The sequence below is a fragment of the Nerophis ophidion genome, linkage group LG18 (genome assembly GCF_033978795.1).
Source record: "Nerophis ophidion isolate RoL-2023_Sa linkage group LG18, RoL_Noph_v1.0, whole genome shotgun sequence".
NCBI lineage: Eukaryota > Metazoa > Chordata > Actinopteri > Syngnathiformes > Syngnathidae > Nerophis > Nerophis ophidion.
Genome location: NC_084628.1, coordinates 761,337 through 787,700, shown reverse-complemented (window position 1 = coordinate 787,700; position 26,364 = coordinate 761,337). Strand labels below are relative to the sequence as shown.

The window sequence follows — 26,364 nt, the reverse complement described above, 5'->3', positions numbered from 1 at the left end:
TTATCATTATGATAATGTTTTTATGAAAGCGAATAACTCACTTTTTTCCTGTTACTCTAATGTGCAACATAAATCAACAATGACTAGAGCTGCATGAATTTAAGTTAAAAAAAAAAAAAGAAGAAAAAAAAGTGTGCGTGCCTCACCTGGTGTTTAGTTCACCGCACGTCACTGGCTTAACTTAATTATTGTGGTCTTTTGGTGTTTGTTAATGATGATAAAAGATAATAAATCAAAACTGTGGTAATAAATACCATGTCTTCCGGACTATAGAGCGAACTGGTATATAAACAGCCCCCACTAAATTTTAGGGGAAACATTTTTCTCCCATATATTAGCCACACAATACGCCGCAAATATATAGGTTGCGAAATTAGTTATTTACGTAGAAAGATTCCGTAAATGTTTATTTACGTACCTTAATTGTGTCCAAATGGTACCTGTAACATGGCAGTAATACGACTGATCAAACAAAACAGAAGTCATCTTCATGGACCAACTAGCTGCGGAAGCTAACTTTCCAATCAGCTAAAAAGACTCAATGACCCCCACAGTGATGTTTCGGTAAATTTTTGAAACAGAAACGATACCAAAAAATGCAATTTTAGTTTAATAATATTAACACAGTCACTTGTGAATGTGTTAGCATATTAGCAAATGCTAACGACGCTCACTTGATTAGATTACGATGGCAAGCATGAAAACACTCCTACAGACATCACACATAAAATGCTTTAGTCAGTAAGAATTGTTTGTTATATTGTAAAACTTCCAGACATTGCTTGAAGTGATACAGTAAATGAAGATGCCATACGAGTAGAAACACTATGGACGGCTAGAAGACAAAACGGCACTTGTACTTCCGGTTGACAGCACTAAATAGAAGGGCACTGCAACGCCTGCTGTGAGCGAACTCGTCCAAAAGATGGTGCCATAGCACAAATAATAACACACCTTTTCAGTATATTTGCTGTGTTCTTTTTTGAAAACTATTTGTATTATGGCTAGAGGTGGGAATCTTTGGCTACCTCACGGTTTGATTATAATTACAATTCAGGAGCTACGATTTGATTACAAATCGGTTATTGATGCATCTTTAATTTAAATATGTTCGTGCAGTTTTACATTTCTTTTTGTTTCACTAAATAAGCGTTTATCACTTGTAACTTTTAAAAACTTCGCATTTTTAATAAGAATTTCCTGTCACATTTATTAAATTAATGAAATATGTGCAAAACTGGATCATAAGTGCTCGATAATAAAGGTGCCGGTTGGATTTCTTAGGGAGATTGCTTGCTGACGTCAGCCAAATTTTAGAACTGTCTGCATTACTTTATTTACAATAAATAAATTGATTATTGATGTTCACTAATCAATTTTATCAATCAATCAATGTTTATTTACATAGCCCTAAACCACAAGTGTCTCAAAGGGCTGCACAAGCCACAACGACATCCTATCTTCAAATTCCACATCAGGGCGAGGAAAAATTCAACCGAATGGGACAATGAGAAACCTTGGAGAGAACCGCAGATGTGGGAACTTGTATCCGGACCCCCGTGAAATAAACTGAAAAGCATGACTCTGGAATACAACAAAAAAGACATTTCATGGATTTTCAATTTCTTCAATTCAAACTGTATTGGTTGCAAACTCAATTCAAAATAATGGACTTGGATTGGAATTTGGGAGACAATCTCAATTCTATTTGGAATGTTCCACACGCCTGCTATGTATGTCATGTATTTAAAATGTATGTATATATTTTACTGACATGATTGGCTGATGGTGTATACTCTGTAATTTGTGCAGACCCCTACCTGATCATTTACTGTGAAGGAGAAAGAATTCGCACACCGGTCCATCAAGGCACACGCAGTCCTAACTTTGACATCAAGTTTCTCTTCTACAGGAAGAGACCTAACCAGCCAATCAAGATTGAGGTGTGTGTACTTCTAAGCATGTATGAGGGGATGTTATGGACATTCAGAATTACCTCTTAAATACACTGCTGAAATGCTCCCACATAAACAACTGAAAAAAATATTTTCTCACACACAGTACTAAAATCCTTTCATACACACTACTAAAATCCTCTCATACACACTGGGGATTTTTTCTCTCATGCATACGACTGAAATCCTCTCATACACTACTGAAATGTTTTTTCTCTGGCACACTACTGAAATCCTCTCATCTACACTACTGAAATCCTCTTATCCACACTTGACATTTTTTTCTCTTACATACTACTGAAATTCTTTCATACATACTACTGAAATTCTCATACATACTACTGAAATTTTCTCATACATACTACTGAAATCCTCTCATACACATTACTGAAATGTTTTTTTCTCATACTTACGTCTGAAATCCTCTCATATACACCACTGAAATCCTCTCATTAAATACTGACTTTTTTTCTGTCATACACTGCTGAAATCCCTTCACATATATTACTGTAATTCTCATACACACTATTGAAACTGTGAGCGTTTTTTTTTTTTCGGGTTGATTGAAACTTTTATCAGTAGTTTGCACAGTTCAGTACATATAATCCGTACAATTGACCCTTAAATGGTAACTCACGAATACGTTTTTCAACTTGTTTAAGTCGGGGTCCACGTAAATTAATTCATGGCGTTTTATTAATGTATGTGAGAGAATAATTTTTCAGTTTTTTATCTGAAAGTGTTTCAGTAGTGTGAATGAGAGAATTTAAGTGCTGTGTGAGAGGATTTCAATAGTGGGTATGAGAGGATGACTAGTGTGTCTGAGAGAAAGAAAAATCAGTGATGTGTGAGAGCATTTCAGCAGTGTGAGAGAATATTTCAGTAATGTTAGTGAGAAGACTTCCGTAGTGTGTGTGAAAAGAATTCAGTAGTGGGTATGAGAACATTTCAGTAGTGTGTGAGAGGATTTCAGTTGTACAAACCCCATTTCCATATGAGTTGGGAAATTGTGTTAAATGTAAATATAAACGGAATACAATGATTTGCAAGTCCTTTTCAACCCATATTCAGTTGAATGCACTAAAAAGATAAGCTACTTTATGTTCAAACTCATAAATGAAATTTTTTTTTTGCAATTATTAATTAACTTAGAATTTCATGGCTGCAACACGTGCGAAAGTAGTTGAGAAAGGACAAGTTCACCACTGTGTTACATCACCATTTCTTTTAACAACACTCAATAAATGTTTGGGAACTGAGGAAACTAATATTTGAAGCTTTGAAAGTGGAATTCTTTCCCATTCTTGTTTTATGTAGAGCTTCAGTCGTTCAACAGTCCGGGGTTTCCGCTGTCGTATTTTACGCTTCATAATGCGCCACACATTTTCGATGGGAGACAGGTCTGGACTGCAGGCGGGCCAGGAAAGTACTCGCACTCTTTTTTTTTTTTCGAAGCCACGCTGTTGTAACACGTGCTGAATGTGGCTTGGCATTGTCTTGCTGAAATAAGCAGGGGCGTCCATGAAAAAGACGGCGCTTAAATGGCAGCATATAGTGTTCCAAAACCTGTATGTACCTTTCAGCATTAATGGTGCCTTCACAGATGTGTAAGTTACCCATGCCTTGGGCACTAATGCACCCCCATACCATCACAGATGCTGGCTTTTGAACTTTGCGTTGATAACAGTCTGGATGGTTAGCTTCCCCTTTGGTCCGGATGACACGATGTCAAATATTTCCAAAAACAATTTGAAATGTGGACTTGTCAGAACACTTTTCCACTTTGCATCAGTACATCTTAAATGATCTCGGGCCCAGAGAAACCAGCGGCTTTTCTGGATGTTGTTGATAAATGACTTTCGCTTTGCATAGTAGAGCTTTAACTTGCACTTACAGATGTAGCGACCAACTGTATTTAGGGACAGTGGTTTTCTGAAGTGTTCCTGAGCCCATGTGGTGATATTCTTTAGCGATTGATGTTTTTTGATACAGTGTCGTCTGAGGGATCAAAGGTCACGGTCATTCAATGTTGGTTTCTGGCCATGCCGCTTACGTGGAGTGATTTCTCCAGATTCTCTGAACCTTTTGATGATATTATGGACCGTAGATGTTGAAATCCCAAAATATCTTGCAATTGCACTTTGAGAAACGTTGTTCTTAAAGGCTTACTGAAATGAGATTTTCTTATTTAAACGGGGATAGCAGGTCCATTCTATGTGTCATACTTGATCATTTCGAGATATTGCCATATTTTTGCTGAAAGGATTTAGTAGAGAACATCGACGATAAAGTTTGCAACTTTTGGTTGCTAATAAAAAAGCCTTGCCTGTACCGGAAGTCGCAGACAATGACGTCACCTGTGTGAGGGCTCCTCACATCCTCACATTGTTTATCATGGGTGCCTCCAACAAAAAAAAACATTCGGACCGAGAAAACAACCGTTTTTCCCCATTAATTTGAGCGAGGATGAAAGATTTGTGGCTGAGGATATTGATAGCGAAGGACTAGAAAAAAAAAAAAAAAGTTTTAAAAAAAAACGCGATTGCATTGTGAGCGATTCAGATGTTTTTAGACACATTTACTAGGATAATTCTGGAAGATCCCTTATCTGCTTATTGTTTTAATAGTGTTTTAGTGAGATTTTAAAGATTGTAAAGACATACCTCGAGGTCTGATGGCTGAACACGCAGTGTCTCAGAGGGAAGCTGAGGAGACAAGCTCACAGCTGCCTCTTTTGACATGACAGCTGCTGCAGGACAACAAATAATCCATTGATGTCTCCGGTAAGATATATATCACAATTTCCCCATCCAAAAACATGCTGGTTGACGTAGAGAAAACATTCTCGCTTGACTGCTCTGCTTCACAACAAACAAAGAAACACCGGCTGTGTCTCGGTGCTAAAGACAGCTGCAATCCACCACTTTCCACCAACAGCATTGTTTTTTATAGTCTTTATAGACAAATTGCAAAAGATTCAGCAACACAGATGTTCAAAATACTGTGTAATTACGCCATGAACAGAGACTACTTTTAGCCGTGTTTGGTGCAGCGCTAATATTTCCTTACAGTCCGTGACGTCACGCGTACACGTCATCATTCCGCCACGTATTCAACAAGAAACTCGAGGGAAATTTAAAATTGCAATTTAGTGAACTAAAAAGGCTGTATTGGCATGTGTTGCAATGTTAATATTTCATCATTGATATATAAACTGTCAGACTGCGTGGTCGGTAGTAGTGGTTTTCAGTAGGCCTTTAAACTGTTGACTATTTGCTCACGCAGTTGTGGACAGAGGGGCGTACCTCGCCCCATCCTTTCCTGTGAAAGACTGAGCATTTTTTGGGAAGCTGTTTTTATACCCAATCATGGCACCCACCTGTTCCCAATTAGCCTGCACACTGGTGGGATGTTCCAAATAAGTGTTTGATGAGCATTCCTCAACTTTATCAGTATTTATTGCCACCTTTCACAACTTCTTCGTCACATGTTGCTGGCATCAAATTCTAAAGTTAATGATTATTTGCAAAAAAGAAAATGTATATCAGTTTGTACATCAAATATGTTGTCTTTGTAGCATATTCAATTGAATAGGGGTTGAAAATGATTTGCAAATCATTGTATTCCGTTTATATTTACATCCAACACAATTTCCCAACTCATATGGAAACAGGGTTTGTAGGTATGAGAGGATCATTAGTGTGTATGAGAGAAAAAATAAGTGATGTGTATGAGGATTTCAGTAGTGTGTGAGAGGATCTCAGTAGTGTGTATGAGAGAAAAATAATTAAGTAGTGTGTATGAGAGAATTTCAGTAGTGTGTGTGTGTGTGTGTGTGTGTGTGTGTGTGTGTGTGTGTGTGTGTGTGTGTGTGTGTGTGTGTGTGAGTGAGTGAGTGAGTGAGTGAGTGAGTGAGTGAGTGAGTGAGTGAGTGAGTGAGTGAGTGAGTGAGTGAGTGAGTGAGTGAGTGAGTGAGTGAGTGAGTGAGTGAGTGAGTGAGTGAGTGAGTGAGTGAGTGTGTGAGTGTGTGAGTGTGTGAGTGTGTGAGTGTGTGAGTGTGTGAGTGAGTGAGTGAGTGAGTGAGTGAGTGTGTGAGTGAGTGAGTGAGTGAGTGTGTGTGAGAGTGTGTGAGTGTGTGAGTGTGTGCGTGTGAGTGAGGTATTTCTGAATAATGCCCCTAACAGCCCCTCATATGCATTTACTTACCTTGACGTGGTCCTAGGTCTACGCATACAGCATGGTGAGGGACAGCTTCCTGGGTCAGGTGATCGTGACCAAGGAGATCGATAACTTGCAGAAGACGCTCTACTTGAAGGACAGACGTAATCGCCATGACAACAAGGTCAGCGGCACCCTAAACATCGCCATGGTGACCAGCTCGGAGCTCACCGCTATATAAGAAGTCATAAGCCATTTACACTTTTATTCTTTTATTATAAAAAGTTTTAGACGCAATATCCTTTTATTCCTCTTTTTTTTTTTTTTTAAAAGTCATTGAGTTTATAAACTGAGTTTGTAGTTCACTTTATTAATGTTATTTTTCTGTTATTTTTACAACCACTTTGCTTTATGTAAGTGTATTTCCTCCTCTGACTGACCTACAAAGTAGATTTTTTTTATGCACAAAATTTACTGATTCCAACACATTCTAATCCGAAGTCTTTTTTGAAGCACTAAGATTTTATGCCAAATTTGTCGGCTGAATTGTGTGGCATAATGATGAATAAATGTTAAAAGTACACATTGTTGTCGCTGATTGCCTAGCATCAGTTTTGTTAACACAAGTATGCTTTTCATCTTCATATACTTTGCCATTATTTAAACATAAAAATCATCTTTTGGCAATCACACATTTGCTGTGTCTGCTAATTTATACAGCACACTGCTAAGCAAGTTTTCATGAGTAATCTGTTTTAGAAGTTCAGACGAAAATCAAAGCAATTCTTCCCATTAGAAATGATGAACCTCAAATTAATTTGTTCCGGAGACCCAAAAATAACACAACACAATTTATATTTGCATGATTATAGTTTTACATACAGAAAACAATGTGAAATATGTATAAATGATGGATGTAATGTATAATTCAGGTGTGCACAAAGTGGGGCCAAATTGAGCCTGCCAAGTCGTTTTGGTTTGGCCCGCCAAATGGTTTCCCACATTTTATACATATTCATACCGACCTCTTTCAAGCTCACACAATTGTAGGGATAACTTGTTGCCGTCGATCGAATGTGATGAACTCTGCTACATTACATTTGTTGATATGGTTCTAAACTAAGGGTGTCAAACTTGTTTCATTGAGGGCCACGTCTCAGTTACGACTACCATTAGAGGGCCGCTTGTAACAACAAATATTATATGAATTTGCCTATTCAGTTGAATATTATATATACAATTTATGTCCACTGTAAAAAGAAATTTAGATTTTTACAATAAAAAACTGGCAACTCAGTTACCAGAACTTTACTGTAAAATCTACACTTTGTACAACATATTACTGTACTGTAAATTGAAAAACGGTACCAATATTTGTTTTCTGAAAAAAAAAATGGGAGCTTTGTCGCCAGAATTTTTTGTAAAATTCGTGGTGTTTTTTTTTTTACAACATATTAGTGTTAATGGAAACACAGTACTACTGTTTTTTTTAATTCTGGCAACTGAAATGGCAGTTTTTTTACAGTAAAAAAGTATGGTACCGGTAGTCATAGACTGTAAAACAACAACCGTAGATTTTACAGTAAAAAATCTGGCAGCTCAGTCGACGAGACGTGCTTACATGACACTAGACTTTTATCATAAAAATTACTTACACCGTTTTTCACTTAACAGTACACTGTAAATGCTAGGGTAAAATTCCAGTGACTGAACTGCCATTCTTTTCCCCTGAAATCCACAGATTTACAATGCATTACTTTACAGGAAAAAACAAGTGTCCATTTTGCAGTAATGAAAAAAAGGGACGCTCAGTCATCAGAATCTTACTGTAAAAATAACCATGGTACCGTTTTTCCATTTAGAGGTCTTACGTGTAAAAAACACCTTAAATTTTATGGTAAGTCTCTTCTCAACTGAGCTGCCAGTTACTGTGACATTTTTTTATTTACAGTAATGTAAAAATTATCTGGAGTGTCACCAGAATTTTATTGTAAAATTTACTGCGTTTTTTACACTGGATTACTGTAAACAGGGAGAAAGTTATTTTTAAGGTTTTTTTGCAGTGTATTACTGTAAATGGAAAAATAAAACTGGTGACAAAAATGCCATATTTTAAACTGTAAAATCTAGTGCTATTTTTTTTACAGTGCATTACTTAAAAAAAAATCACGTTAAAACATTTTTCCATTTACAGTAATTTGGAGTAATAACCACTGTAAATTTTACAATAAAATTCTGGTAAAAAAGCTGCCAGTTTTTTTTACTGTGAAATCTACAGATGTTTTGTTTTTGTACAGCGCATTACTGTACTGTAAATAACATTTTTTTTCCACAACTTAAATCAGTCACCAGTATTTTACTGTCAAAAAAAAAGTGGGATTGTTTTTGCCTTTACAGTAATTTGATGTGAAAAACACCATACATTTTACAGTGAAATAGTTGTCACCAGACTTTTATCGGAACATTTTTGGTGTTTTTTACACTGAATTACTATGAAATGGGCGGGAAAAAAGGTTATTTTTAGGGTTAAAATCAGGTGACTGCTACCATTTTTTTTGTACAGTAAAAATCTACAAAAAAATGTACACTCTAAAGTGGGATGAATGAAGTCAATGGTTGCCAAAGTACCACCGCGGGTTGCACATTTTGCCTCATTTTTTATTAGTTTGTGGCATATTGGGAGGATCAAATTATACACAAATAGAGCAAAAAGAGAAAATAAAGCTTTGCATTTTAAATTTAGTGTTTAATATTTTTACTAAATAAAAAAACAAAGACCTGTAAATATTTCTACATATTCCTGTTAAAAACATACTTTTTACATGAAGTTTAAAAAACGGCATATGAGAAAGAACTTTGTCATTATGGTCACATTATGCACGGTCACGCGGCGATATGCTGACGTTTGACCTTTGCCGTCCGAGAGCGTCACAGTTAATGATTGCTGCCGAGTGAAGACTCGAGAAGGTGCTAGAAGTCCTTCTAGTGCGTCTTCTAGCATGGCTGCAGCGGCACGGCAGGGTGAGACGTCCCGACCACACATGGACCTCAGGGGGAGGATCGCAGAACTTTTCACCTGGTGAGTGACCTCATCACGCCCTGGTCTTCACCTCTGGAGTGTAAACCTCTGTATGTGTGTGTGTGTGTGTGTGTGTGTGTGTGTGTGTGTGTGTGTGTGTGTGTGGTGTGTGCGTGACAGGCAGCTGGCCAAGACGCTGGCCATGGGTCAGGGCCTGGCAGTGCTGGTGTGCGGCACGGCGGTCGCCTCGCAGTACCTGACCTCCGACTTCCACGTGGACACGCCCATGCTGCAGAGCTTCCTCAACTACGTGCTCCTCAGCGCCACCTACGTTCCCATGCTGCTCTGCAGACCAGGTGACGCACCGATCGCTTCATTAGCATCCTTGCGATACCATCTGCGCACTCTCACCTTATAGTGGTAGACCACCACCATGTATCTTGCCTGAAATGTTTGGCACCCGTGTCATCAAAGCAAGCGCACATTGTCCTTGTTGATTTATTAGCAACGTTCACGTTATCATTACACATATTTTATGACAAAGCTGTGACATCAAAGTGTCACCACTAGACCACAGCCGATCCATGACAATTCGCCACCTTGCTAAATTCTAAATATATATATGTATATATATTTTTTGATCGGAACTTAAATGAAAAAAGTGGTTTGATGGTGTTTTCTGCAGGAAGGAAAAAGGACTTGTTTGCACTGCACACCAAATCTGATATTTTTTATGATACAGATCGGATTTGTTGTGCCAGTCTAAACGCTCCAAAGTGCTTCAAATCTGATCTATTCAAGTCACATTCAGGCCACCTTGACTACGTTTACACTGTAGGACAAAGTGGCCCAAATCTGATTTTTTTAAATCTGTTTTTTTTCCAGCTGACTTTTTGCACTGCAAGTAAAATGTATTTTTTATCAGACTACAATGTATACGCACATGGGCCCCAATGTGGGCTTGATGTCACTTGCATGTGCAGTTGGATAGTAAAAACAAAAGAAGCTGACCGGGAGGAAGTCACTACTACTAGAAAATTAAATAAAAGTTGCCACACCTTAAAAGTAAGTGTTTTTTACATTAAAGTAATGTAATGTATGAATGGATGTATAAATAAATAATAAATAAATGGGTTGTACTTGTATAGCGCTTTTCTACCTTCAAGGTACTCAAAGCGCTTTGACACTACTTCCACATTCACACACACATTCACACACTGATGGAGGGAGCTGCCATGCAAGGCGCCAACCAGCACCCATCAGGAGCAAGGGTGAAGTGTCTTGCTCAGGACACAACAGACGTGACGAGGTTGGTACTAGGTGGGAATTGAACCAGGGACGCTCGGGTTGCGCACGGCCACTCTTCCACTGCGCCACGCCGTCCCAATATACATGTATATAGTGTAATATATTTGGGAAGGTTGTAATTAGGGATGTCCGATAACATCGGACTGCCGATATTATCGGCTGATAAATGCTATAAAATGTAATATCGGAAACTATCGGTATCAGTTTCAAAATTATCGATATCGGTTTCAAAAAGTAAAATCCATGACTTTTTAAAACACCGCTGTGTACACGGACATAGGGTGAAGTACAGAGCGCCAATAAAACTCAAAGGCACTTCCTTTGCGTGCTGGCCCAGTAGCATAATATCTACGGTTTTTCACACACACAAGTGAATGCAACGCATACTTGATCAATAGTCACACAGGTCACACTGAGGGTGGCCCTATAAACAACTTTAACACCGTTACAAATATGCGCCACGCTGTGAACCCACACCAAACAAGAATGACAAACACATTTCGGGAGAACATCCGCACCGTAACACAACATAAACACAACAGAACATATACCCAGAAACCCTTGCAGCACTAACTATTCTGGGACGCTACAATATACATCCCTGCTACCCCCTACACACCCCCCCCCACCACCACCACCCGAACCCCGCACACCTCAACCTCCTCATGCTCTCTCAGGGAGAGCATGTCCCAAATTCCAAGCTGCTGTTTTTAGGCATGTTAAAAAAAATAATGCACTTTGTGACTTCAATAATAGATATGGCAGTGCCATTTTTTTCCATAACGTGAGTTGATTTATTTTGGAAAACTTTGTTACATTGTTTAATGCATCCAGCGGGGCATCACAACAAAATTAGGCATAATAATGTGTAAATTCCACAACTGTATATATCGGTATCGGTAATTAAGAGTTGGACGATATTAGAATGTCAGATATTGGCAAAAAAGCCATTATCGAACATCTCTAGTTATAATATTAAGTAAAGGGGACATGATTTTTCGACTCACATGTAAGCAAATGCGCCACAGCGTCAATTACGGGCCTTCAACGTTGCTAATTCTTTGGAATCAAAATATGTATTCATGTCTTACATAAAGGCTGTTTGTGCACTACTGACAAGTGATGCACTGAAAATTCAACCGTCTTAAATAGACTTTGCTCACCTAAACAGGATGTTGTGGTAAAATATCAACTTCCGCTGGTGACTGTGTCTTTCCGGCGCAGACTGAAGTCACATTTGAAAAGATCGGATTCAGGACTACCTCCTGATGTGACCTGAATCTGATGGCAGATGATCAGATTTGAAGCACTTTGGAGCGTTTAGACTGGCAAAAAAATTCTGATATGTGTCACTTGAGGGAAAAAAATCTAAACGGTGCCATCAAAAGGTAGTCCTGAATCCGATTGGAATCTGATCTTTTCAAATGTGACTTCAGTCTAAACGCAATGAGACTTAAATGTGACATTTTCATCAACTTTGGGCGAGCTACGTCATTCGTGTGACACCCTTCTGACACCCCGGCCGCACTTCCTGCCCGTGTCCAGCAGAGGGGGTCAGAAACACACACACTGTAAATTGCATCAAGCCTCTCCTTCTTCGTCTAGTAATTTATTGTAGCCTTTTGGGTCTGCAAAGGAAGTCCACACCACCTCACTTTCTGTTTCTCACCTCACCAATTTCACTTGACAACTATTCAGTATCAATCACTTGGATGTGCTACTTTTGTTTAAACTTTCGTCAGTGGAGGTTCATATTTCATCACATCCGGTTTCAGTTTTTATTTGGGACCAAATTTTCGGTGCATCACTTGTCAACAGTGCACAAACAAAAGGCTATATGTGATATATGAATATATATTTTGATTCTGAATAAATTGCGATTGTTGAAAGACCAAAATTGACGCTGTGGCGAATTTGCTTTCATGTGAGTTCAAAAATAAATCTGTAGATCCAGGCTGATGTCAGTGACTCCTACTTAACTCACATTAAAATATTACAACCCTCCCTAATATATTACACTGTATACACCAGGGGTGTCAAACTCAAATACAGAGTGGTCCAAAATTTAAAACTGAACAAAACTGAACAAAACCTTTTAATACGGAACCAAACAAGTTTTGCATTGAATATTAAACAAGCAAGGCTTGTATAACTTTATAGTCACATGTATAATTGAGTTTCAAATTATAGTAATAATGATTAAAAAATATCAATGGCATATCAAATAAAATGTAAATAAAAATTGGGCAGGGCGGGGTTTGGTGGTAGCGGGGATGTATATTGTAGCGTCCCGGAAGTGTTAGTGCTGCAAGGGGTTCTGGGTATTTCTTCTGTTGTGTTTATGTTGTGCTACGGTGCGGATTTTCTCCCAAAATGTGTTAGTCATTCTTGTTTGGTGTGGCTTCACAGTGTGGCGCATATTTGTAAAGATGTTAAAGTTGTTTATACGGCCACCCTCAGTGTGACCCGTATGGCTGTTGATCAAGTATGCCTTGCATTCACTTGTGTGTGTTAAAGCCCCATGTATTATGTGACTGGGCCGGCACGTTGTTTGTATGGCGGAAAAGCGGACGTGACGACAGGCTGTAGAGGACGCTAAAAGTAGTGCCTTCAAAGCACGCCCCCAATATTGTTGTCCGGGTGGAAATCGGGAGAAATTCGGAAGAATGGTTGCCCCAGGAGATATTTGGGAGGGGCACTGAATTTTAGGAGTCTCCCGGGAAAATCGTGAGGGTTGGCAAGTATGAGTATCAGTGGTGAATGTAGTGTTACAGAGGCATCGCCGCTGTATAATTCCGGCGGGCCAGCTCTAATCTTAATTTGATATTACCTCAAGGGCCAAATGAAATTACACAGCTTTAAATTGTGGTTTCAGACAAGAAATTACTAATATATACATTTTTCCATTAGAGCGCCAAGAATGATGTATCCAAGGGGGTGAATGACTAAAAAAATAGAGAAGCACTGTCATAGTTTAACATGACAATATTGGAGCCTCCTAGGGTTTTTGCAGACTGGTGATGTGTTCAAGTTGAGTGTTGGTGTTCTTGCAAAGAGTCCAAATTGCTTTCAACCAGGTGTTCCCCTTTAAAATGGGAGGGGTTGGAAATCTCTTTCAGATTGTGAGGAGTCGCTGGTTCAAGTACTTTCTGCTGGGCCTGGTGGACGTGGAGGCCAACTACGCTGTGGTCAGAGCCTACCAGTACACCACCCTCACCAGTGTGCAGGTGGGCCACAGTACCACAAAGTACTACAAAGTACCACAAAGTACCACAGTGCTGCGTACTGTCAGACCTCTACTGTGTTCTTCGGACTGAGCATGTTTGTTTTGGGCCGGCAGCTGCTGGACTGCTTTGTTATCCCAGTGGTGATGGTTCTTTCCTACTGGGTTCTGAAGACCCGATACCGGCCTGTCCATTACGTGGCCGTGTGCATCTGTCTGCTCGGTGTGGGCGCCATGGTGGGGGCTGACCTGCTGGCTGGGAGGGACCAAGGCTCCAGTAAGAAGACTTTGTTTCCCTCGCTGACCGTCAAGTCCATCCACCAACTTAGTCAAGATGTTGAACCTTCTAAACGTCTGCTTTCAGCCGCCAACTTGCTGCTAGGTGACGGCCTGGTGCTGCTCAGCGCCACGCTCTACGGCGTGTCCAACGTGTGTCAGGAGTACACGGTGAAGAAGCACAGCCGGGTGGAGTTCTTGGGCATGGTGGGCCTCTTTGGCACCGCCATCAGCAGCGTGCAGATGTAAGTGTGCTCAGTTATGCAAGTGTGCAAATGGAAGTATACTGATGCAAGTGTTCATATGTAAGTGTTCATATGTAAGTGTTCATATGTAAGTGTTCATTTGTAAGTGTGCATATGTAAGTATGCTCAAGTGGGCATATGTAAGTATCCTCAATTATGCAAGTATGCATATGTAAGTATGCCCAATTATGCAAGTGTGCATATGTAAGTATGCCCAATTATGCAAGTGTGCATATGTAAGTATGCCCAATTATACAAGTGGGCATATGTAAGTATGCCCAATTATGCAAGTGTGCATATGTAAGTATGCCCAATTATACAAGTGGGCATATGTAAGTATCCTCAATTATGCAAGTGTGCATATGTAAGTATGCTCAAGTGTGCATATGTAAGCATGCTCAATTACGCAAGTGTGCATATGTAAGTATGCTCAATTATGCAAGTGTGCATATGTAAGCATGCTCAATTACGTAAGTGTGCATATGTAAGCATGCTCAATTACGCAAGTGTACATATGTAAGTATGCTCAATTACGCAACTCTGCATATGTAAGCATGCTCAATTATGCAAGTGTGCATATGTAATCATGCTCATTTATGCAAGTGTGCTTATGTAAGCATGCTCATTTATGCACGTTTGCTTATGGAAATGTGCTGAATTATGCAAGTGTGCTTATGTAAATGTGCTCAATTATGCAAGTGCACATGTAAGTATGCTCGATTCTGCAAGTGTGCATATGTAAGTCTACTGATACTAGTGCACATATGTAAGTATGCTCAATTATGCAAGTGTGCTTCTGGGAATATGCTCAACTATGCAAGTGTGCGTATGTAAGTATGCTCAATCATGCAAGTGTGCTTCTGGGAATATGCTCAACTATGCAAGTGTGCATATGTAAGTATGCTCAATTATGCAAGTGCATATATATGTAAGTATGCTCAATTATGCAAGTTTGCATATGTAATTATGCAAATGTGCATATGTAAATGTACTCAAGTGTGCATATGTAAGTATACTGATGCAAGTGCACATATGTAAGTATATTCAATTATGCAAGTGTGCATATGTAAGTATACTGATTCAAGTGCACATATGTAAGTATGCTCAATTATGCAAGTTTGTATATGTAAATATGCTCAGTTATGCAAATATGCTTCTGTGAATATGCTCAATTATGCAAGTGTGTGTATATGTAAGTATGCTCGATTATGCAAGTGTGCATATGTAAATGTGCTCAAATATGCAAGTGTGCATATGTAAAAGTATACTGATGCAAGTGCACATGTGGAGGTATGCTCAATTATGCAAGTGTGCATATTTTTGTATGCTCAATTATGCAAGTTTGTATATGTAAATATGATCAATTATGCAAGCGTGCCTCTGTGAATATGCTCAATTATGCAAGTGTGTGTATATGTAAGTATGCTCGATTATGCAAGTGTGCATATGTAAATGTGCTCAAATATGCAAGTGTGCATATGTAAAAGTATACTGATGCAAGTGCACATGTGGAGGTATGCTCAATTATGCAAGTGTGCAGACGTAAGTGTGCTCAATTATGCAATTGTACAGATGTAAGTGTTCATACTTAAGTGTGCATATGTAAGTGTACTGTAATGGACGGAGTGGGAGAGTGGCCGTGCACAACCCGAGGGTCCCTGGTTCAATCCCCACCTAGTACCAACCTCGCCACGTCCGTTGTGTCCTGAGCAAGACACTTCACCCTTGCTCCTGATGGGTGCTGGTTAGCGCCTTGCATGGCATCTCCCTCCATCAGTGTGTGAATGTGTGTGTGAAGGGGTAAATGTGGAAGCGCTTTGAGTACTTTGAAAGTAGAAAGGCGCTATACAAGTACAACCCATTTATCATTATTTACTGATGCAAGTGTTCATACAGTATATAAGTAAGTGTGTTATTATATAAGTGAAGATGCAAACATGTCAGTTATTTGTTTCTTCATTTTAGGATCATCTTGGAGCGCCACCAGTTGGCCGCCATCCGTTGGAGCTGGCAAGTGGGTGAGTGTGAGCGACACTACATCACATGACCTATTATTACCAGCATGCATCGCTCCTGACTCTGAATGTTTCTTCCTCTCCAGCGCTCCTCTTGGCCGTGTTTGCGTCCTGCATGTTCGCCTTGTACAGCTTCATGCCCGTGGTGATGAAGAAGAGCAGCGCCACCGCCGTCAACCTCAGCATGCTGACCTCTGACCTCTTCAGCCTCTTTTGTGGCATCTTCCTCTTTCACTACAGCGTGAGTGATGATGACTAACTTACCCAGCAGGTCAGAGTGACACTAAAGAGTTAATAATTGATTGTTGCTGTTAGCACTTTGCACACAGAGTATCAAATCTGGTTAGGATTTAGAATTCAGACGTGAGGCTCAAGGTTGACTTATGATTAGAGTTCTTTTTAGGTTGAAAGTTTTTTGGGGGAATTGTGTCTATCGTTCACAATCCTTATGGGAGACAAGGACACATGTTTTGTATGTATTCTAACTCATAAAAAAAAAACAGCTAGAGTCAGCTAACAATGGAGGCAATGGGAATCGCTCCATTCCGCCTGTAATGCATTCTACAAAACATCCATCAACGTTTTATATACACACTGTAAGTATATATGTAATGTAGTAACATTCATAATAACATGTAATATTTACTTATTTTGCTCATTTTAACCATACGGCGGCGTGTTAATTTCACAGACGCTTTACCATGTGCGCTCTTCCCTTCATAACAGCAATACTACTAATCATGTCAGACTTCGTGACTGCTTTGGGACAAATGATGATGCAGAACCTTATATTTTTGAGCCTGAAAATAAGGAGGATGAGATGTACGTTGTAGTTACAGAGTGATAAGCATATCCAGCAAGTAGCAGTGTTGCTAAGTGCTAAATAAGAAATATAAACTATGAACATAATGCAACAATCCCTTACTGTGTAATGTCTGCTCTCACTGGAATGCCAACTGATGGGATATTTATATCTTCCCTGTTTAGATGAATAACTAATCACAATCCTCACGCAGGAAACAAAATAAGCGGATTTTCGAACCTTTCTCGCCATATCAAGGTCTGAATTGAATGTCGAATTTGACCAACTTCTCGGTGTATGGCCACAACATTCTACTTTCCAGGTGAGAGGCATTATTTATCATCAGGAATTAAGTTTAACCAACTCAGAGGCGGGCTTCACGGTGGCAGAGGGGTTAGTGCATCTGCCTCACAATACGAAGTTCCTGCAGTCCTGGGTTCAAATCCAGGCTCGGGATCTTTCTGTGTGGAGTTTGCATGTCCTCCCCGTGAATGCGTGGGTTCCCTCTGGGTACTCCGGCTTCCTCCCACTTCCAAAGTCATGCACCTGGGGATAGGTTGATTGGCAACACTAAATTGGCCCTAGTGTGTGAGTGTGAATGTTGTCTGTCTATCTGTGTTGGCCCTGCGATGAGGTGGCGACTTGTCCAGGGTGTACCCTGCCTTCCGCCCGATTGTAGCTGAGATAGGCGCCAGCGCCCCCCGCGACCCCGAAAGGGAATAAGCGGTAGAAGATGGATGGATGGATGGAACTCAGAGGCGATATAGCAGCACGAGCTGGTTCGCTCTCTGTGATCCCTGTGCTGCTAAAAGTAGTTCCTTAATGTTAGCGCTTATAATAACATTGCTAACGCTTAGTTAATATTCAACTATGAGATGAAAATAGAGTATTGTTGGCAGTTTTGGGATGTTTTTAGAGGGCATATAATTTTAATTAGCTTTGTTGGCCCTTTTCATCCGTGCCTTATATTAAAAATATGAATGCATAAAATAAAAGCAAATCTCACATAAGGATTGTGAAAGATAGACGCAGTTCTAAAAAGGGTCACTTCCTCTTTCAGGCTATGAGTGGGTTGAAGCTGGGTTAGGGTTAATAATGTTGGAGCTTGGATAAGGTTTTGAATAGCGGAGTTAGGGTTAAATGTAGTATTGGGTTTGGGCTTCATTTGGTGTGGATTCCAGCACGTTTGCGCTATAATTGGGGTCGGATTCAGGACTAGTGCCAGCGTCGGGGTTTGGACTCAAGCGAGACTCAAGGTTAGAATTCAAATTTTTTCTTTTGATTAGGGCCGTATGCTGACCATTCCCATCACATGTAGAAATGTATATTTTTATAAAATATTTTTTGGCGAATGCTATCGACCATTTTAATTAACACAATATTTAAACTACTTCATTATTGTATTTTATTACATAGAATTGTTGAGCAAAACAATACTTAGTAGTGACTATCTACTACCCATTGAAATGTTTTGGTGTTTACCCTCAGTCCACCTGTGCCGAAGGAATTATTTTCTGAATTTGTAAACATTGAGAAAATATTGTCCTTCCATTCTTCATGCTAGTGTATCACCCTTGGTATCAACACCACCAATTCATGGTTCTAACGCTTATGAATCTATGTGTTCATTACATGTTAATAACTGCTTATTTACTGTAACACTTAAACATTAAGCACTTATTTCTTATTGTTGTTTAAGGCCAGTTTAGCTGTTAACTTAGCATGCCTGCTGCTGGATTTCTCTTGGTGTAACATGTTTAACCTCGCCCTCCAGTGATAATAAAACTTATATTATTTCTAATTTAGGATTGGGTCTTGGGGTCAGAGTGAGGGTGGTGATTAAAGTAATAAAGTAACTCTCCCTCCCCCTTAGTTCTCTGCACTGTACCTGGTGTCATTGGTGGTCATCCTCATTGGGTTCACCACCTTCAATGCTGTGCCCACGCCCACAAGCCCCGAACCAACCTGCCAGGCAGGTCGCAATGCCAACACCGTTGTCAACCCCGCCAAACAGGAAGAGGAGCAAAAGAGAAGCACTGATGTCATACTCTGCACTAAAATGTGAAAAAGTATTTGTTTTACTTCATTACATTGTGACTAATTTTGTTTATTCAAACTTTTACACAGCGTTCCAGTTTTATTGTAATTTATTACAGTTTAGGTCAATCCAAAAATGACAACTTATGCCTGATAGGCAGCAATATACATAAAATGCATTTCAATAAAACCATAAAAATCACATTAATCTACACAAGATAAATGGTTAAATAAAGATTAAAAATTGTCATGTGATAAATTCATTGGAAGTGTTCAAACACCAATATAGTCAAGCTTTTTAAACCGCTTGTCAGCTAAAAGACAGGAAGTAGAATCATTCACCAGCCACCAGCCACTTCATTAGGTACACTATCTTATGGACCCAATGTAAACTAACATGTTTATTACTCCACTTTATAACATTTTGGTTATCTTACTGAGCTGCAGAAAATGATCAATGAAGAGAAACTCCAGGTGTCTGCTGAGGCACGTGGTGGTGCACAACCACTTGTAGTGGAAGTCATGAGCTTTGGGACCCTCAGGCGGTGTTCCCTGTGGGGGTCTCAGGGAAGTCCAGAGACTCTTGAGAGGACTGCTCGTCTGGCAGTAGCTCCTCTTTGTCACTGAGGAGATAATGTGTCGCATGTCAGCATAAAACTCCACCCACAACCTCAGGTCAGAGCGCCACCTACCTGATAATGGAGGAACTGCGGGAGAACGGCAGGCGTCTCAGCATAGTGGCGATGATGAGCGCGGTCACCAGCAGGACGCAGATGGCCGCCAGCGCCAGCAGGACAAAGAAAGCTGCAAAAAGGAGGACGCTGATGAAGAAAAGTCTTCAGTCATGACCATGGAACCGCAGAACCAGAACCCACCTGCAGTCCAGCGACTCCGCCCTCTGTTCAGCCCCTCAAAGGCACCTGAGGAACCAACAGCGTCAACATGGGAAGAGACAGGAACTGCGGCGTCAAAATAAAAGCGCACCCACCGTCCGTGCTGCAGCGAGCCATGCACTCCTCGGTGCTCTTGTAGCGGTTCCGGTTTCCATGGCAACCTCCGTAAACAAAGGGCTTGCAGCTGTCGGTGTAGCCATCGTAGTAGTAGGCGGGGAAGGCGGCGCGACAAGGACCCGGGTCAGGAGCAGACTCGCACTCTTCTGAGGATATGAAAACATTTCATGTCACTAGTAATATTTAGTGGTCAGTGAAGTATTAGATTACCTGAGGGTTGGCCGTTAGATGGCAAAATTCTCTTGGACGTCAACACGGTCACTGCAGGACAGACAAGTTAGGAAGTGACGGTGGCGTGTGAGCGAGTCACAGCACTGACCTTGGCAAGAGTCTAAGCAGCGCTGTTGGCTCTCATAGTTGTTCTTGTTGCCTCTGCAGCCGCCGTAGATAAACGCCTTGCACACCCCCGCCTTCCTGTCGTAGTACCAGTGTCTGAAGGCCGCACGGCAAGGCCCCGCCTCTGGGTGTGCCTCGCAGCTCTCTGATTGGCCCACAGCGAGCACACGCCGCCGTCACAACCACAACTATCAAACTGCTCAAGACCTCACTACAACTCTGAATTAACTTGGTTAGGACACGGCCTGCATGAATTAAGTCAACTGTGTGAAGCGCTACACTAGCAAGGGTAAATGTCTTAAAGTGGGAAAGGTTCCACTTCTTATTTTGCTGTTGAGCGTTAACAAAATAACAATTTGAACATACCAGAATATTCTTCAGAAGACATCACTGGAGGAGAAAGAAGTCACATGACACAACAGTTACACACCTTGTTTACAGACCTCATTCCCACACATGTTAAACATCAACTTGTTCTGTTGTCCCACCAATCAATCATTGATCAATAATGTTTCAATAAAAAAAAAACAAGAGCAAGATTCACTCAGCTGTCACCTTTTTCATCAGCGACATCATCGTTCTGTACCGCTGTAACACACACACACACACACACACACACACGTTAGGGTTCATCTGCTTTTGATTCTGTGCTTGTGTTGCATTCAAGTTTGCTGGGAAGTTGGGAATATTACACTTGGAGATCAAACCTTTCAAAAACAAAAAAGTGTGATGATGTGTATAGATAATTAGCAAGTACAATTAATTTCAAATCAGGTTGGACAATTTTTCTGGAATGCAAAATCAGCCATGTTTTAAGAGATTTTAAACAAGACAAATGACGTCATGTAAACATTTAAAAAGGTAAATGTGCCCAATATTTACCTGGATAGTTGAAGGGCAGAACCATCCGAGCAGATTTCTGCTGATTGGGAAGCTCTGACACATCTGGGAGGACGGAACCTAAGGACAAGACCAGAGACATTTTTAGTCTTCAAAGTCTCTAAACTAAAACACTTTTTTTTTTTTTAAATCGTGAAAATAATATAAAGGATTTATGATTGCAATAAAATATAAATAATATTACTTTGATTAATAACTATTATTTTTAATACAATCTCCCAGAATGAAACACTGCCCCCGCCTGGTCAAAAAAAGTTAGTAGCAATGTTGCCAGGAAGTTGTGTAACTTTTGAGGACATTTTAACAAGTCTATCTTTCATTCTTTGTTGGCCAGACAGCTGTGACCTCTGACCTATAACAACCCCCCTCCCCCTCAGCAGTAGTGGAGCCTGAGGCAGCCCTCTCCTGCATGAAACATGAGGCTCTGTGGCGCAATGGATAGCGCGTTGGACTTCTAGTGATTGCTGAGGCCATTCAAAGGTTGTGGGTTCGAGTCCCACCAGAGTCGACATTTTGATGTTTTGTCAACAATTGCTGACGTGAACGGACATGACCAAACATGTGACCTGTGACTCCGCTGCAGGTGGTCTGGCACTCTTCCAGCGTGTCGAAGTTGTTGTCGTTGGCCTCACAGCCGCCATAGGTGAAGCTGCGGCACGTCTGGTTGGCCACGTCGTAGTAAAACTTGGGGAAGGCCGCGCGGCACGAGCCAACTTTCATGGGCTGCCGACAGAGAGCTGCAACAACATCACACACGTTACACTCTGATTACATGAAAATGAATGCTGCATGAAGAAAATGGTAGTGTGTAATGTGCCTGCCAGGCCACTAGGTGGCAATGTCTAATAAACACTGATCTTTATTGTGTCAATTGTTAAGATGACTACAAATATTTGACTTCCACATAAGTGAAGCAACAAGAAAGTTAGTGACCAAAATACTTTTTTTTAAAGAACATGAAAACAAAACTAGGGGACTTGTTTGTTATAAAAATACCTTTTTGTTTTGACGCTTCAAAAAGTAAAACCAGAGTTTATTCAATTTGATATAAAAAGGCAAATATTTATTTTAAGGATACAAACCTTTTAAATATGGCAATATATCGCACTTCTTTTTATTAATAAAAAATAAATAAGATTGTAACTTAGAGACGTGTCAGTGCAGGGTTGTTGGTTAGTCAATAAAATCCACTACACCTCCCTGATACCAAAGTACATGTGACCGCCATAACCACAACACCAGGGGGAGCTCTAAAAACCACGTTAAACCCCAGATTCCAATCTAACAAAAGGTCTTAACGCCTTCTCCTTCTATGCCACATCAATATGGAATGCACTCCCAAAAGGTGTAAAAGAAATGAATTGATTAACGTGGACCCCGACTTAAACAAGTTGAAAAACTTATTCGGGTGTTACCATTTAGTGGTCAATTGTACAGAATATGTACTGTACAATCTACTAATAAAAGTATCAATCAATCAAAAAAGTGCATCTCTACCCTCCTTCAAAACCGCAACTTCAACCCTAAACTAACACCCTCCCCCCACCACATCCCACATCTTAAATAATCAAATGTATATACTTATTATGATTTTTGATCTCTCCATGTCCACTACTCGCTGTACATATCCTACCAAGTAAGACCTACACTGTTTCAATGTCCATTTCTCAGATGCTGCAATTGTTGATGATTGAAGTGCTGATATCAACCAACCCTAACCTCCCCCCCCCCCCCCCACACACACACACACACACATCTCACCCCCCAGATTGTAAATAATTAAATGTATATACTCTGATGATTAACCTGTGTGATGACTGTATTATGCTGATAGTATATATTTGTACAATAATTAACGTGGACCCTGATTTAAACAAGTTGACCAATTTATTCGGGTGTTACCATTTAGTGGTCAATTGTACAGAAAATGTACTGTACGATCTACTAATAAAAGTCTCAATCAATCAGTCAAAAGCAAGGCAGCTAAAAACGTGGAGTTCAAAAGCAGCGCAACGGTGACCAGTAGGGGTCACTGTGGTAGAAGAAAGATGACACATATACAATATACAGTAGGGTTGTACCATACCAATATTTTGTGGGTTTCCATAATATTATTTTGAAAAGTAGGGACCAGAAAAAAACGGTCATTTTTGCTTTCATTCTAACAGAAAATCTTATGATGCATTAAACATACTTCTTATTGAACAATGTACAATTGTACATATAGCCTGCCATAATCTAGGATTAAGCTAATATATAATAGAAATGTTTGACATTAAATTTGTCCTGATTTAGTGTTGCCACTTTTGGTCTGTGCTTTAAGACAAGTACAATCATTAGTAAATACTGAAAATACTACAGCTAAAAGTACATTGAAAAGACATGTGCTTTAACAGGTAAACAAAATTGCTGGTTTTTGCCATTCTTGCTCTCCACAGGGTTTCTGCTTGTATGTGCTCCGTGTGTGCGTGTTGACACACACAGCTTGGCTCTGTAACTATGTTTACACTGCACAACAAATATTGCCCTCAAGTGACAGATCTTTTTGCCAGTCTAAATGCTCCAAAGCGCTTCAATTTTTGGCATCAGATACAGGCCACTTCGGGAGGTATTCCTGAATCCCATTGGAATCTGATCTTTTCAAATGTGACTTCAGGGCAAGCTACATCACTCGTGTGCAAGTGTGAAAGATGCAGTCGCCAACAGAAGTTTAATCACAACATCCGGTTTCAGTGAGCAAAGTGTTTAAGACAACCACATTTTCAGTGCATCACTTGTCAGTAGTGCACAAATAGTCTATATGTAATATACAAATATAAATTTTGATTCCAAAGAAATAGCGATTGTTGAAAACTGGAATTGATGCTGTGGTGCATTTGTTTACATGAGAGTTGGAAAATAAATCTCCCGTACATTATATCACTTTTATTTATTTTCGTGTAAAAAAACATTTATTTTTAAGGTGTGGTGACGTATTTTATTTTGTAATAGTAGAAACTTCGTCCTGGTCAACTTCCTTTGTTTTTACTTTATCGAAGTGCACATGCAAGGGATGTCGAGGCCACATTGGGGCCTGTGTGTGTTTACACTGGAGTCTGATCAAGATCACATTTAACTTGCATTGTCAGCTGGAAAAAAAAAAAATCAGATTTCAAAAACATCAGATTCAAGCCACTTTGGCCTGCAGTCTAAACTGGCGAAAAACAAAAAGGTATTTTTCAAAGGCAGTATAGTAACTTTTTAATTCATTAATACCGCAGTACTTTATTAGTAGTGGTGTACCGTACAACCCCAATACAATATTATCAGCACACTAAAGCGGTAACTTTATGTAAACATGTAGCATAGCTTATGACGTCTGCTTCACGCTGACAATCTGATTGGCTCAGGGATCTTGTGACACACCAGCTTCATCCAATCAGCTACTACCTGCTTACTCCCCAACACCAACGTACACTGCATCAAGTCACCTCTGTGCGGGTACAGACTACAGAAGCCACCAGGATGAAAACAAGCCCAAAGATTTGCAAAGAGGCGACGTCACACACCCAAACTATTGACCCGGACCAGGAAGACCTGGAACAATGAAAAATGTGTCGAGTTCTGGAAAGATTAGAACCAGACTAACCGGAGCGACAAGTAAATTAAGGCTCGGCTTACTCTCTGGATGGACAAGTTCCGGGCTGATTGTGTAAAGACAACAAGAACATGAAATAAAGATAACTTCCTGGTGACATTGCATGAAAACATAGCACATAGAAAGACCTCCACACCTTTCAAAATAAGACTACAACTAGTTTGGAAGCTTTTCCACAATAACACAAACCAACTGTTTGGTAAAATTCTATTTATTTTTACACTATCGAGAAATCAGTCTGTTGATGCCTTCCTCTTTCCCTCACACACCTTCAACTACCTCCGCCAATGCAGTTATGTTGTTTTTCTGGTTTGTTTGATAAATAAGTAGATACGTCACGTTACCTTTTAGCTGCGTGCCTAAACTAGACACAAAATGTCAGGGTAATCCAATGTTGTTGGTACGGAAACTAAAACAAGAATGTTGTGCTGATTAGCTCGTAAAATACACCACACAGTTGAAAACACCAGGATTAATATTTCACAGATTTGTTGCCCCCGTTTGTACGTTGTAAGTACACCGCATGAAAGCAGGTGGATAAATGAGCAAATGATGATTTATTTTGATTTCATGGGAAAGTGGCCCTTTCTAAGATGGCTGCCATGATGGAGGCACAACACTTACAGTACATTGGCTGCTACAATGCGCTGGCATGCATGCGTGTGTGTGTGTATTATATATATATATATATATATATATATATATATATGTTTTCTAGCAGTGAAGTACTTTTGTGAGGGCCAATTAATTTTTTTAATCAAAAATATTCAAATTCAACTATTTGGTGCTCCTTCACATCGAGAGGAGCCAGATGAGGTGGTCTGGGCATCTGGTCAGGATGCCACCCGAAAGCCTCCCTAGGGAGGTGTTTAGGGCACGTCCGACCGGTAGGAGGCCACGAGGAAGACCCAGGACACGTTGGGAAGACTATGTCTCCCGGCTGGCCTGGGAACGCCTCGGGATCCCCCGGGAGGAGCTGAACGAAGTGGCTGAGGAGAGGGAAGTCTGGGCTTCCCTGCTTAGGCTGCTGCCCCCGCGACCGGACCTCGGATAAGCAGAAGGAGATGGATGGATGGAACTATTTGGTGCACTTGCAGATAGCCAAAATGATGCCCAAAACAAATTAAAACCTGCTACCCAAAACAATCTACCTTTTTTTTTTTTCCAAATAAGAGGAGATATATAACCTTAGCGGAAAATATAGCCACAAACATTTGTACAACACCTTTAACATATCAGTATGTGGGATGAAATGATGGAATGGTTTATGTAAAGAAGTCCAACCATGTACTAATAAGATCCATTTTCAGAGGCTGTTCCAAGTTAAAACTATTTACAACCCCGGAAGGTAGAAAATGGATGGATGGATAAGACATTATTCACCTCCTTATGTGAATCATAACTGAACTATTTATTAAGAAATCTAAGACGTAACTAGCAAAT

The 26,364-nt window shown here is 40.1% G+C and overlaps 3 protein-coding genes and 1 non-coding gene across 7 annotated transcripts in view; 3 read left to right on the top strand and 1 right to left on the bottom strand.

Annotated features, from left to right (window-relative positions):
• Positions 1-6,696, top strand: part of LOC133537469 (calpain-5-like) — a 37,910-nt gene extending 31,214 nt beyond the window's left edge. For all 3 annotated transcript variants that reach the window (XM_061878501.1, XM_061878502.1, XM_061878503.1), the window contains 2 exons: positions 1,813-1,943; positions 6,178-6,696. In XM_061878501.1, coding sequence (XP_061734485.1) covers positions 1,813-1,943; positions 6,178-6,354 — 308 coding nt within the window. In that variant the 3' untranslated portion in view covers positions 6,355-6,696. The remainder of the gene's footprint in view (positions 1-1,812; positions 1,944-6,177) is intronic.
• Positions 6,697-7,673: 977 nt separating this feature from the next.
• On the top strand, positions 7,674-19,474 carry LOC133537468 (solute carrier family 35 member F2-like). The gene is made up of 7 exons (XM_061878500.1): positions 7,674-9,488; positions 13,540-13,667; positions 13,781-13,940; positions 14,028-14,184; positions 16,150-16,202; positions 16,286-16,440; positions 18,875-19,474. The coding sequence occupies exons 1-7, from the start codon at positions 9,245-9,247 to the stop codon at positions 19,064-19,066; spliced, it is 1,089 nt and encodes a 362-aa protein (XP_061734484.1). The 5' UTR covers positions 7,674-9,244; the 3' UTR covers positions 19,067-19,474.
• LOC133537464 (papilin-like) overlaps positions 19,131-26,364 on the bottom strand; it is a 12,364-nt gene continuing 5,130 nt past the window's right edge. The window contains exons 2-11 of one of the 2 annotated variants that reach the window (XM_061878493.1): positions 21,851-22,021; positions 21,267-21,344; positions 20,940-20,972; positions 20,751-20,774; positions 20,368-20,529; positions 20,259-20,309; positions 20,027-20,191; positions 19,914-19,958; positions 19,731-19,842; positions 19,131-19,661 (exon numbers count right to left, since the gene is read on the bottom strand). In XM_061878493.1, the coding sequence (XP_061734477.1) occupies positions 19,577-19,661; positions 19,731-19,842; positions 19,914-19,958; positions 20,027-20,191; positions 20,259-20,309; positions 20,368-20,529; positions 20,751-20,774; positions 20,940-20,972; positions 21,267-21,344; positions 21,851-22,021 (926 nt within the window). In that variant the 3' untranslated portion in view covers positions 19,131-19,576. Of the gene's footprint in view, positions 19,662-19,730; positions 19,843-19,913; positions 19,959-20,026; positions 20,195-20,258; positions 20,310-20,367; positions 20,530-20,750; positions 20,775-20,939; positions 20,973-21,266; positions 21,345-21,850; positions 22,022-26,364 lie in introns of both variants that reach the window. The other variant, XM_061878492.1, reaches the window with a different exon arrangement.
• On the top strand, positions 21,705-21,792 carry trnar-ucu (transfer RNA arginine (anticodon UCU)). Its single transcript is given in 2 exon segments — positions 21,705-21,741; positions 21,757-21,792. It is a non-coding gene; the product is annotated as a tRNA-Arg (tRNA).